Raw genomic sequence first — 13993 nt, 5'->3', positions numbered from 1 at the left:
TCCCTGGGATCTGCCTCAAGAGCTAATGTAGGCAGCACGGATACGTGCCAGGGAAGGGTCAGCCTGGATTTACTCAGGGCTGCAGCGGCTTGAGGGCCTCCGGGGTGGGAGGTTGCAGCAGTGGAAAGTGGGGTTCTTGCGGGGAGCCAGTGGGTGGTGCTGGCTGAGCGTCGGGTGTGACGCAAGGTGGCTGGGCATGCACAGGTTCCGCTGCAGGCTGGGCTGCCTCACAGGGGTGGGTGGAGGCAACCCCAGAGTGTGCCCTTCCTTAGGATGAATCCCCTGTGGGCAAAGGAGGTGGGGAGGTGTAATGAAGGGAACGTGGCTCCTGGTTGCCCAGAGCCTGTTCTTCTCCTGCTGGCTCCAGCATCTCTCTGGTGCTGGCTTCATGACAGGCTGGCCTGTCCCATGGCTCCAGTGTGCCCTGGGCCAGTCCTTGTTCTGCTCGGGGGGTCTCTTTCCTCCCTCTCTCCCTTGGAAGGATTAAAGCCAGTGACCCACTTTGCCGGAATTGAACGTACTGTTTTGGCAGCGGGAGGCTGAGTCCTCTGGTGCCACTGTTAATAAATTACTCCCTGTTCAACAGCTGGGCCAGCCTTTGTTCTCTGCAACCTGAGCAGGTTCTGCGAGGGGGACTCGGACGACAAACCGACCGGGGAGCGCGAGCAAATCAAATGGCAAGGAAATTCACTTCCTTTCTAGCTGTTTAATTCAATTGCCTCCAACTGCAGCACGGAGCTTTGGAAGCCAAAGCCCAGCTGTTCGAGACATTCACTCCAGCACTGCAGAGATAGGTGAGGGAATATCTCTTGCTCCTCTTGGTACGGGCGATGGAAACTCCCTAAAAGTGGGAGGGCCACCTATGCCCAAACCGTGACCCCGCCTGCCCCGCCCCCTTTCCTCTATGGCCCCACCCCTTACCCGAGGTCCCGCCCCATGCCACCCCTTCCCTCTGAGGCCCCACACCCATGCTGCCCCTTCTCCCCAAGGTTCTGCTCCCGTGCCACCTCTTCCCCCCAAGACCCTGGCCCCGGCTCGCTCCTCCTCTTCCCCCCTTCCCCCCCCCGCATTCCAGTGCCCCTGCCTCTTGGGTTTGCCTTCCCCGCAGTACCAGGCAGGAAAGAGCAGGAGGAAGATTGGTCCCTTGAATGGGTTTCACGTCAGAGCCTGGACTTGTGGAGATAGTTAAAATACCAAAGTGTGGGCTCCTTGGCAACCGCCCGAGCATTCCATGTTTGGCCTAGTCTCTGGGGTTGTCAAAGGATTGTGGGCTGTGACCTCAAAGGATTGTGGGATTGGGAGCAGGGTAAGAAACCACAGCTGGTTTTTGGCTGATGAGCGGAGGAAGGTTGAGAATTTTTTGCCCAATTGTTTGTCGGCCACAACTATTAGTGCATGAAGAACCCAGCAGCCATCTCTGTTTTTAGCAGATCGGTTAGCAGAACCAGAGCAGGTGCCCTCCCCCGCTCCTTTAACAACAGCTGTTGCTCTTGTGTTCCTGTTGATCTCCTGGAGCCTTCCCTTTTCCTGCCTTATAGAAAGGAGCCTGAGCAGGGTTGCACCTGGTGATGGATTTGGGTTATCCTCTTTGTGGTTCCATCTGACTCCGGTCCTGCCAATGGCTATTGAATTAAATGACATGCTAGTGTTCTGTTGCATGGTTTCCATTTGGTTCCTAGTGAAAATTGTGGCACTAAAAGGCTCCTTCCCTATCCCTCTAAATAAACGTTGCCTCTGACATGACGTGTTATTTCCCTGTTGTTGCATCACATCCCAGTCTCTAGAATCACTTTGCAGAATGCAGAAAGAAATAACTTACTTTGGAGTCTTTCCATGTGTCTATAAAAGATTCCAGTAAAAAGAGCAGAGAAGCCCTGGAGACTGACTGACTGATAAACCAGAGACAAGGACAGCCTCAGCAGAGAGATGGCTGTGCTTTGAAATGAACTTTCAGTGCTTTTTAGAACAGCTAGGTATGAGTTGCTAGTTCCTGAGCACAGCCAGTGAAGAGAACAATGGCATTGTTGAGATGCAAGCAGAGGAATGGGCAGCCGCCTTGTGTCACTCAGGATATAAACAATGACATGTAGGAGAACACACAGGAAATGACAACAGCCTGTTGAACAGGAAGTAAAATGTGACATCATCAGGATGGGGAGCTGACTTGTCAATCGTGTCATTCGTAGCACTATGCAGAGGACAGAAACTCTGTTTCAGGAGGATTACGAGATTATGAAATTTGGTTTAAGTTCTACTCCGAACAAAATGCAAAAATTTCAGAGTTCTCCATGAAGAAAAGCTTCATTTCAGATCAGTCGAAACGTTTTGTTTCTATTTCTATTTGAATTTCATAATCTCTAATAAAATTCAAAATTTAAAAATGTTGAAGCAAAAAGTTGTTCCCGGGTAAATAATCAAAACTTTTTGTTTTGAGAACGTCGAAACGGGATTCTTTGATGTTGGCGGAACTTTTTCCCAGATTTTTCTCCACAATGAAATTTCTATGAAATCAACGTGATTTTGTGAAGCGTTTTGATTTTGATGGAACTTCATTTCCCAGGGGAAAATGGTTCCGTCCAAGGTCTTCTGACTGCCAAGACTGTAACAGGGTTCAAAAAAGAACTAGATAAGTTCATGGAAGATAGGTCCATCAATGGCTATTAGTCAGGATGGGCAGGGATGGTGTCCCTAGCCTCTGTTTGCCAGAAGCTGGGAATGGGCGACGGGATGGATCACTTGATGATTATCTGTTCTGTTCATTCCCTCTGGGGCACCTGGCATTGGCCACTGTCGGAAGACAGGACACTGGGCTAGACGGACCTTGGGTCTGACCCAGTCTGGACATTCTTATTAGTTGGGGATGTGAGAGGGGCTCTTGTCAGTTTTCCATAGGGATGGGCCTAACCAGAACCCTGGATTCCAACCCGCCTGAAGCTTGGGAAAATTTGGATCAGAACATCTCAAGTTACACAGACCAGGGTCCATGAAGGACTCTCCTGGTGCTGGTGTCTTCAGCGAGCGAGGTACCGTGCCCTGCTCAGCCTATCTATAATGGACAGGATGTCAGAGGCCTGCACCCGTCCTGGTGATAGCTGCCTCTCTCTCTCTCTGTTGTCTCCGGGGCCTGGGCTGAGAGATCCTGTCTCTTCCACGTGTAATTGAGTCTGACAAGGAGACAGAGCTGCTGAACACAAGCACCTCCTGGATTGTCGTACTAGGGCTTACCTGCCCCCTCGCATTTTGATTAAACAGGGCTGAAAGCAGAAGAATCAGAGCTGAAGTGTCCCGAGTCTCCTGTGAGTCGCTACCTCGGGGCTGCGGCCAGAGCAGGAGCCAGGCGCGGCGTCTCTGCTGCCACTGGAGGGAGGGGGCAGCTCTGTCCTTGCTGCAGCTGAGAGGTTAAGTGCGCAGGGAACTCCAGGCAGGAGCCTGAAGAAAGATGCCTCCATGCTGCTGGGTCCCATGGATGTGACCGGGTTTGCTGCTGCTGGGGCTTTTGACACACTGTGCTGCTGAGAGGTGCCAGGCTGTCAGTCCTAGGGCTGGCGTCCTCTCTGTGCCCAGAATCGGCAGTGCAGGCAGCAGCAGTCCAAGCTCCCCCACGCCATCCTGCCCGTGTGCCTCTGGTGTGACCTGCAGAAACCCACCTCTGAGGACGAGAGAAGTGCTGCTAACTCAGTCTCCACGGCTCCCAGGTCACCACAGGAACTGGACTGAGACCATCAACTCATTTCCCAGCCACTTCCAGTCATGACCGGCCGGGGCTGGGTTCAGCAGAATGACCTGGCAGTGAAAGGCTCTGAGCGATTTAATGATGGGATGTTATTTGCAGACTCAAGGGGCCTGTCTCTCCCCTGCCCACTAGAGGGGGACAGAGCACTAGGTTACACCGGCACCTCAGGCCGTCTCTGGCCCCCATGCAAACGCTACCAAGGGGTGCAGTCCGTGCCTACTTGCACCAGTCTCCGTGCCTGTCCCAAGAACAGGGCAAGGAGAACCAGCCCCAGGAGAGTTCCCGCAGGGAGGATAAAGCTAGGCCAGGGTACAGGCTTGCCTTGAAGTGGGAGCAGAGTCCCAGGGTCATCCAGGGAGTGGGCTGGAGGGCTCCATTCTCCCCAGGGCAAGCAGGGAGCGTGAGCTCCGTGGAACCCACCAGGGAGCATGGTCGAGTGTGGGGCGGGCGAATCCAGAAGGGCTGGAGCTGGGGCACCGCTGGCTGGGGGATTTCAGCACGGCTTCCCCCGGGGATCCCTGGATGTGCCTGGCAGTGCTGCCGCCTCTCCGGCCTGCTTCCCGTCTTCTTTGTGCGGAGCCCATTACGCGCCTTGGCAGTTAACTGGCTCTTTTTCCCCGGCTGCCCACCTCAGCTAAAGGAGAGGAGGGGCAAAGCCTTCAGCCACACTGCTCAGTATTTGGACAGGCTCAGACACCGGGACCCCAGAGCAACTTCCCTGTCCAACGAGACGCGTGGCAGCCTGGGCCCAAACTGCCTTTTCCCCCCACCAGAGGCCACTCGCCCGAAGCTCATCACAGGCATCTCCACCCATTCCGGGTCCCTGCCCACCACACTCCATTTCTCCACCCCTCTCTCGCTCTGGAGACGGCAGGGCTCTGGGGAGCAGCCGTGTCTGGAGTTTAAGAGACGTCAACGCGACGCCCCCGCCCGCCCACCCATTGCTGGCAGGCTGCTGGGGGCTAGCCTCGGCTGCATTGATGTAATTAACTAGGTCGTTCCAGTAATTAATTCCTCGCAAACATCACAGCGAAATCCTTGCCGTAGTGAAAAAACAGCATTGAGATTGGAGAGCTGGTGAATTTACATTGGCTACCAGTGTTGGGGGTTGGGGGGACACCCGAGGCAAGAGAGCAGCCATTGGTCTGTGAGGAGGGAGGAATCAGTGAGTGCCGCAGAAGGACATGTTCATTTAACCCTTTGCTGTGCTGAGCTGGGGTAACAGGGACCCACGCCTGGAATCTCAGGCCTGTCATTTTATATGGTAACATTTCAGGGAAAGGTGCATGATAACCAGGGGTTAATAGCGATAGCATCCTTCGTTTATCTAGCATCTTTCATCCTTTAGACACTTCACCAACTGATGGAAGATGTGGGGCCTGAAGGCCCACTTCTCCTCCCCTCCAAAGTGCAGCCTACTCTGGGGCAGAGCACGGCATCTCTTTAGCAGCCATCAGCAATGCTACCCGGCAGCTTGGGAACGAGAAGTGAAGCAGAAAACTATACAACTTAGGCTATGGTTACACTAGAGAGTTTACAGCTTACAACCCTTGGTTGTAGTGAGCCGGAAGTCATGCACCCCTGTTCCTGACCTGCCGCTGATTTGCATTGTGACCCTGGACGGGTCTTTTCCCTGCTTTGTGGCTCAGTTTCCCGCACCCCAGAGAATGTGGGTCCTTTACCCGCTGTGACGCTTGCTCTTAGAGTCACCCCCACTCTTGTAACACGCGTTGAGCTCAAAGGAAGCTGCATCTGTGTAGTTCTTGCCGTTACTCTTTCAAGGGTCCCTGCATTCAGTAGGCCAGGGGGTCTCGGGCTGCCCCATGTGGTTGTGTGACTATTATTGTGCTCTCTGAAAGAGGTGGATGAGCCCTTCATTGAAGTCTCCTCTGACTCTGAAGGTGGACTAGGCTTGTGGGGCTCTTGCTGATTGGCTAGAAGGGGGGAGTCCAGATTTTACCTGTGAGCTGCAGCCCTCCTTGCACTGCCCCTCTGAGAACATGCCCTGGATTCCCCACTCTCCGGGCCAGCAGGGGCTGGTGGACTGGGGAGGAAAGAGACATTGGTGTCTTTTCCTCTTAATCTTGCCAGTGCTAGGGGCCGAGGGCAGTGTCCTGACGGTGGCAGGCAGATTTCAGTCACTGCCAGAGGCCTGGCACGGGCCGGGGCCTGAGCCTGCTCCTGGGTTAATTCCCTGGCCTGCTAATGGCCTGCGGGGTAATTATGAAGGATTTCATTATCTCCTCTTCCACGGAGCGTGTGCGCGCCGGCCCTGCTTTGTCCTGGCCCAGCCAGAGGACCTCAGGGAGGCTGCGAGAAAATGAATAATGAATATCAGATTGGATATGAATTGGTAATTAATCACTCCTGGAATTAATTCCAGACAAAGCCAGTGGGGCACTGGGGGGAGGCGGTAGGGGGGTGGGAGAGAAAGGATGCCCATTCTGAGCTGGAGCCAGGGACAGGGGAGGGGGCCCTGCCAGCCAGGGAGGGGGCAGCTAGCTCCAGGCCCCTGTGGAAGAGATGGGAGCAGGCTGAATGGGAAGCGCCCTGGGAGAGAGAGATGGTCCGTAAGAGGGCAGCAGTGGCTGCTGTGTGACGAGGGGGCCTGCCGCCCAGATGGAGGGGACTGGGGCAGGACAGCTGTTGGGATGAGGGCGGGAGTTTGGGGCATGTCAGAGAGGACAGTGGGGGGGAGACTAGCCGGGTCTGTGCGGAGCAGGCTGAGGCCTGGTTGGGAGGAGTCCGGGGCAAGCCTGGGGCTTTAGCAAAGGAGCTAGGAGAGGTGTGTGGGTCGCAGGGTTTGAAGCAGGCTCAGTTGGATGTGGGTGGAGTTGTGCTGGTGGGGTGCAGTGTGTGTCAGTGGGTGGGATTTTGGGGGAGTTGGTAGGCGGTGGTTGGGGTGGGGAGCTGACGTGTGTTGTGTGGAAGCGCAAGTTGGGGTGATGTGTGCAGTGATTGCTGCTCTAGGGTGTTGTATGTCAGTGCCGGGGAGCATAGGTATGATCTGTGCTGTGCTTGCTGCATTAGGGTGTGAGGGTTGTGTCAGTGGTTGTGTGTGTGTATATGTGTGCTTAAGAACAGATGTGATCCGTGAGGGGGTTGGGGTATGCTATTGCTGGGGAGTGTGTGTGTGTTTAGGGGTTAGTGGTGTGATCGGTGTGATGTGTACGGTTGTATTGGTGTGTCTGTGCTGAGGGGTGTGGGGGTGATCTGTGTGGGGGTTGCTGGGTTAGGGTAATAGGCATGTGTTGGTGTCAGGAGTGTGTCTGCTCAGGGGTGTGGGTGTGATCTGTGTGGTGGTTGCTGGGTTAGGGTGATAGGCGTGTGTTGGTGTCAGGAGTGTGTCTGCACTGAGGGGTGTTGGTGTGATCTGTGCAATGGTTGCTGGGTTAGGGCGATAGGCGTGTGTTGGTGTCAGGAGTGTGTCTGCACTGAGGGGTGTTGGTGTGATCTGTACAGTGGTTGCTGGGTTAGGGCGATAGGCATGTGTTGGTGTCAGGAGTGTGTCTGCACTGAGGGGTGTGGGTATGATCTGTGCAGTGGTTGGTGGGTTAGGGTGGGAGGCTGGGAACTGTGCGGTACCCCTGCTGCCTGGGGCAATGGGGCCCCCTGAGCCGCTGTGGGGGTACCCTGCAGCTCCCAGCAGCCACGGGCAGCAAGGCAGTGGGAGGACGCCGCTGCTCTGAGCCATAGGTGGCGGGGGACCCTGGAGCTCTGGGCTCCCATGGGCGTTGGGGGCCCCCGGACTTCCCCCCGCAACTGCCCAGCCGTGGGAACCCTGCAGCTCCCCATTTTGTCACGCATATTTTTACTGAAAGTCAGGGACAGGTCATGGGCCTCCTTGAATTTTTCTTTATTGCCTGTGACTCGTCCATGACTTTTACTTAAAATATCCGTGACAAAGCCTTAGCTTTAGCCATGAGCCACCAGTGGCAGGGTTGTTGGACAGCCTCCCGGTGTCATTGCATCCTGCACCAGCACTGCTCTGCCCCATGTCCCCTGCCTTTGTCCCCCCTCTGTCTGGCGTGCTGGAAGGTTTGTCCCCCTCTCTGGGCTCTGTAGGTGGTGTCGGGGGAAAGGGAGTCAGTGCTGAACATGCAGCCCTGGCCTGAGAGGGGGACTCGGTTATTTAGCGTCTGCCCCAGTTAGGAAATCGTCTCCTTGTCAAATGTCGCAGGGCTCTGAGGGGAGCGTTAACTCTCAGGCCGGCTTGGGTCTGTCTGGGCTGCGGCTCTGACTCCTGCCCGCAGGAAGCTGGCATGGCTTAAAAGAGATTAACGCCGTTTGAGCTCAATTAGAGAAGTGAGTTTGAAGCCTGCTGGGCAGCGGGGGTGTTGCCAGCAGCGCTGTTGATCACAGTTTGTTCGTCGGGTAAACAGGACTTGGGTGGGTTTGCGACAGAGTTAGTCACTGCCCTAGCACACGGCCCAGCACCATGATGGGCCCCACGCGGCCGCTCCCAGCCGGGAGCCGACAGGGAGGGGTTGTGCAGCTACACATACGAATAAGCATCGAGCACCCGGCCGGGCACCCCCACTGCACATTGTGCCCCCTGGCGGTACCCCTCATTGTATGCCAGCGCACCCTTGCACAACACACCTCCCTGCACACACAGCCCTGGGCACTACTGCCCCCTGCATGCCAACCCTGCCCAGGCACCCACACACAGAACACACCGAGCCCGCAGGCAGTACCCCTCACTGCACCCTGAGCCCCCAGGCGGTACCCCTCCCTGCACACCGAGCCCCCAGGCGGTACCCCTCCTCTCCCTGCACACCAAGCCCCCGGGCAGTACCTCTCCCTGCACCCTGAGCCCTCAGGCACTACCCCTCCCTGCACACCGAGCCCCCGGGCAGTACCCCTCCCTGCCTGCCAGCCCTTCCCTGCACAGCTCCCATCACTGCACACTCAACCTCTCGTGATACTCAGCAGTGCATGCCCAGCCCTCCTCAGGCCCCACCGTCACCACACCAAGCCCTGTGTGACACCCTTCACCGAACGCTGAGCCCTTTCAATATACCAGCAGGGTGGCTTGAGTGGGGGTTGGCAGGGATCAGCACCTTCCAGGGTGGAGCCCTAAATTACCACAGATACAGTGAGAGGAGAGTGACATAAGAACATAAGAAAGGCCGTACCGGGTCAGACCGAAGGTCCATCTAGCCCAGCATTCTGTCTACCGACAGTGGCCAATGCCAGGTGCCCCAGAGGGAGTGAACCTAACAGGCAATGATCAAGTAATCTCTCTCCTGCCATCCATCTTCATCCTCTGACAGACAGAGGCTAGGGACACCATTCCAATGCAATGACCTGCATTGAGGAGCTCTGGACATATGCTCTGATGCTCACTCTGGTCAGGAGGGTGCCGTACATTTCTGTTGCTAAGAGGGGAAAACGGGCATTTAGGCCTCAGGGGAGACACGCACAAGGGGTGGAGGGGTAGCAGGCTGAGTCAGGCAGGATACGCCATGTAGGGGGGGTGCAGGAAAGGGGACAGGGCTAGAAATGGGGGCAGTTAGTGGTCCCACATTCTTCTGGCAGCATGGGTTGGTCTGTCGGGCCCAGATCTCTTTGAAATAGAAGCATAGGACTGGAAGGGACCGCAAGAGTCATGTAGTCTAACCCCCTGCCAAGATGCAGGCTTTGTTGTGTCCAAACCACCTGAGACAGGTGGCTCTCCAGCCTCCTTTTGAAAACCTCCAGTGAAGGCGTTTCCGTGACCTCCCTAGGCAGTCTGTGCCCTTGGCCTCCTGTTCTTACAGTTAGGAAGTTTTTCCTGAGATTTAATCTCAATCTGCTGTGCTGGAATTTGAACCCATTGCCTCTTGTCCTGCCCCCTGTGGCAAGAGAGAACAACTTTTCTCCATCTTTTTGATGGCAGCCTTTCAAGTAGCTGGCATGTCATCCCCTCCTCCCCCGCATCTCCTCTCTTCCAAACTAAACATACCCAGTCCCTTCGGCCTTCGAAGAGGTTAGTAAATAGCAGCAGTGAAGTGTGGGGGGATGTGATCGAAGGGGCTGTGCTCAGTGAGACATACCCTAAGATCTGTATCTGGTTCTCTTCGCCTTCCATCCTCTCCTCTCCTAGCATGTCTAGGTGTGATGCAATCAGCACTGGCACTTCCCGCGGGGGGGCCAGGGGAGCTGACTGGGTCTTGACTGTGTTCTCACTCCATCCCTGACCCTCTCCGTCTCTGTGTATCCCAGGTGCTGATGCTGGCGGACGGGGACAGCACTGGATTCCTGTACCACCACTTGCCCTTCCTCTCCTCCCTGGAGAGGAAAGACGGAAAAGCCACTGCTTATCTCTGTGAAAACTTTGCCTGCTCCCTGCCCGTCACCTCCTCCCAGGAGCTGCGCAGGCTGCTGCTGCTGTGAGCTGTCAGCCCGTGGCCTCGCCATGCACCCTGCCGTCTCGGTGAAGGTGAAAGAAAATAGACTAACGAGAAAGCCGCGGTGACTGTGCACGGACACAGCGCAGAACTCTGCAATAAAGTCACCTTTTGCCCAAGCCGCCTGCCGGATTGTTCTTAGTGAAACTGACAAGCAGTCACAGCCCTCCATCCCTGCTGGCTCCCCCCGCCCCCATCCGTGAGCAGCTCTGTCTTCTGAGATGGTTTTAGCCCTTGTGTTTCTGTTGTAACAGTGTCTTTCCTCCTCCTCCTCATCAGGAAGACTCACATTCCACAGTTCTCAAGAGCACTGCCCATTGGGGGCAGATTATGATCCCGGCATTCAAATCTCCAGGGACAGGTGCAGTCAGTTCTAATCTGAACCATGCAGTTGAGTCAAATATGAAGAGTCCACACGCAGTGGAATCTAATCATAGCAATGTCCAATCAGGTTGCTCCTTTTCTTATGTAGGTTTGCACCACCCCGGGAGGTGGCATTGTCCCTGTTTATGGGAACTGAGGCACTGCGAGATTCATCTGCCCAGGTTAGACAGGAAGAGCCAGGAATAGAACCCAGGAGCCCTGACTTCCCCTCCCCCTACTCCAATGTTTCTCAGCTGGTGGGTTGCGATCCCTGGGAGTGGGGTGGGTGTTGTGTAAGGCAATCCAGGGCGCGGGGCGGAGGCGGGGGCAAGGGGAGGCACTGGAAATTTTATTACAAATGAAAACAAAGAAAGTCTCACTCCCTGCACAGCCTCCCCTTTCAATGTCAAGGATTCTCCGTCAGCCGCTCCAAACACACACGCACAAATCAAACAAACAGGTTTATTAGCACTGTTAGCATGAATACAGTTTTACTCATACTTTGATCGTAAATGCAAGGACGGTCACAATATTTTTTTACCTTAAATAAGGATCTGCCCTCTGAAAAGGCTGCGAAGCACTGCCCTCGTCTAGCCAGCGTCAAGGGGGATGCAGAGGAGTGTCTAGTTGTGAGCAGTCATGCGCAGCAGTGGCTAATTCAAGTGGGCCACAGGCAGTGTGGTCTAATTCAGGGGTCCCTAAACTTTTTTCCCTGTGGCCCACCTGTGCAGCTTCACTAGGCACTGCGGGCCCACTATTAACACCACTATTAACAACTAGGATGATTAGTAATTGTAATTATTACATACAGCTAAACTATAACACTGTAAATAAAGAATTCCCATGTTTCCTTTTCATTTTAATGTAAACAGTTGTAAGGATAGAAATCCCTAGCAATATGCACTCAAAGACCGGCTTTAAGCTCTTCGAAACCAAACAGTTTTAGTAAAACTACACTTTAAAAAAACACCTTGAGAGCAAAATGTGGTGTTCAAACAGGGCAAACAATGTAGAACTGTACCATGTAAAAACTGAACAATAAGCAACACAACAATGTTAACAAAATTGTTAAAAAACAGTTATTATTTGTTGATTTTAAACTTTGAACCCTCTATTGTGATTTCAATATTTTTTTAGTGTAAAATCTGATTTTAGTGTTGTGTAAGTAAAGACTGAACCGTACTCTGTACTAATTAGGAAAAACAATCAAATATTGTACATAAAAATAGAAAATAACAGTTCTGTTATAACACACTGAGGCAACAAGACTAACACGGCTGCTACTCTGAAAACTGAGGCAACAGGTACTCAACCCGTCTGGTAAAAGAGAATCCAAACCTCAAGCATGCCTCATCGTATTTTCTTACCACTTTATTTTTTTGGCTGGCTCATTTTGTGTCACTGTAGATGGTCCAGGACTTTCATCATCTTCTCCACCCGTGCATTCTTCTTGTTTCTGAAAAAGAAATCCAGCCAGGTCAGAGAGAAATACTGCTTGCCATTTTTTTTACAGTTGTAAGTGGCGTCCTGTGTGGACATTGCTAGGTTACCTTGCAGTGAAATGCATCATTGTACTCGCGAGAATTCAACTGGACATATTGCAGCTTGGGTTTTTATAAATAAATAAAGTTGTTTTCTATACTCTGTCCAGCATATACAGCTCAAAACGTTTCATTGCTATAGCTTTTGCTCACATGAGTCGCATGGAGTTAAAGATTTACTAAGAGCTTGACTGGAGAGCACAGTTACACTGGCGGACCATGCCGCAGCCCTCAGTTTGGGAACCCCGGGTCTAATTCCCTGTGTCATGGGGCGTTTACTCATGTGCAGGGGGGTCTTTAAGAGTCAGTGGTGCAGCCTGCAGCGGCTGCTGGTTTTGGTCCAAGTGGGAGCAAATAGCTCCATTTCCCTCTTGCCACCACTGGGAACCAGCGTACGTGCCTGGTTGGGGCTAATAGCATCCCTCGGTTAAAGCCTGACTCCCCTGGGCTCAGAGAGTTCCGCGTGGGTCACTTTAAACACATGCTCAAACCGTATCAGGTAGAAAATAGAAGCGTGGCTAATTGGGTACGTGGTGCCTGGGGCAGGAGCGGGCTGGGACACTGGCTCCCATTAAAAGCAAAGTCATTGTCAGGCCAGAGGACGGGAGATGTTTCCTTCAGTGCGGTGGAGTCTTCCTTGCACTCACGCCCCCTCACCGGTGGTGCAGGCAGGCAGTTCATTCCCACACCAAAGGCAGCTAGCAGAGCATGAAGCCAGGGAGGGTTCTTGGGGCAAGCCCCTCCCCTCTTGGGCACTGCAGCTGTGTCGGGAAAGCAGGGGGTGAATTAGTCAGTACTCAGTCTTCCAGCTGTGGCACTGCTTGATCTCCCCTTTGTTTTTCCCTTCTTTGTAGCTCTCCCATTTGCTTTGCCTCTCCTACTCCTGTGCCGGCTCTCTGCCTAACTAAAGGAGCCAGAAGAGATTTAGGGGCCTCTAACCATCACCATGGAACAGGCTGTGGTGGAGGGATGCTACTCTAGTAACTAACCCTATTGGGCCTGACCTGCTACCTTTGTGCTGGCTGGTACCATAGGTACAGACACAGCCCAGTGATAGGGTTACCCATGGGAGCAAGGGACCTGAGTAAGTGTAGCAGAATCGGGTCCACCGTAAGAGAATGAGGACCCGATACATTGGCTTGACCATCATCCTCTCAGCCCTGTTGTCGCCTGGGTGATACCAGTCTCAGCTGCTTGCCCCTTGGACTCCCAGCTCAACTCCTCAGGAGCATGTTCACCTATGACTAGGGTGACCAGATGTCCCGATTTTAGAGGCACAGTCCCGATTTTTGGGGCTTTTTCTTATATAGGCTCCTATTACCCCCTACCCCCTGTCCTGATTTTTCACACTTGCTGTCTGGTCACCCTACCTATGACTGATGACTGCACAGGAGGCAGAAAGGGGAGGGGACAGTGTGACACTGGAAAGAAGAGGCAATGACTCTGCTGGGCATGTGATGGATAGAGAGAGGGGCGGGGTCTCCGAACCCCGCTGCTGTTCCTAGAAGGGAACTAGCGAACGACATTTCTGGACCCCATGGCAACAGCCTCACTCCCCGCCTAGCAGCTCTATTTGCATTACCTACAGCAAATCTGGAGCTCGACTGACCTGGTGACTGAGCAATTTGCTTTGAGAAGTGCCAGTCAAAAGGAGATTAGACCAGCCTGATGTGCCCCCACAAACTAACAGCTAGCAAGAGAGCCCGCAGCAGCTGGGGGAGCAGTGGGCAGTGCATCCAATGTAGCTACTGACTGGCCATTGCTACTGAAACTTGATTGCAATGAAACCAACATTTAGCACTTACAAACAGCTGAATAACCCTTTACCTTTCCAAAGTGGGGATGGTGTCGGAGAAAAACTCTGTTATTCTCCGACAATGGGGATGACACAGACAGAGAAGTCAAGGCACAAAGAAGCCCAATGGCTTGTCCCTGATCACACAGCAAAGCAGAATTGATGACTA

The 13993-nt window shown here is 53.7% G+C and overlaps 1 protein-coding gene across 1 annotated transcript in view; it reads left to right on the top strand.

The window, feature by feature from the left end:
- SPATA20 (spermatogenesis associated 20) overlaps window positions 1-12141 on the top strand; it is a 36355-nt gene extending 24214 nt beyond the window's left edge. The window contains exon 16 of the mRNA XM_054047950.1: window positions 9941-12141. Coding sequence (XP_053903925.1) covers window positions 9941-10111 — 171 coding nt within the window. The 3' untranslated portion in view covers window positions 10112-12141. The remainder of the gene's footprint in view (window positions 1-9940) is intronic.
- The last annotated feature ends 1852 nt before the right edge of the window (window positions 12142-13993 follow it).

Source organism: Malaclemys terrapin, chromosome 13, assembly GCF_027887155.1.
Source record: "Malaclemys terrapin pileata isolate rMalTer1 chromosome 13, rMalTer1.hap1, whole genome shotgun sequence".
Taxonomy (NCBI): Eukaryota; Metazoa; Chordata; order Testudines; family Emydidae; genus Malaclemys; species Malaclemys terrapin.
This window is presented reverse-complemented; position numbering and strand designations above follow the sequence as displayed.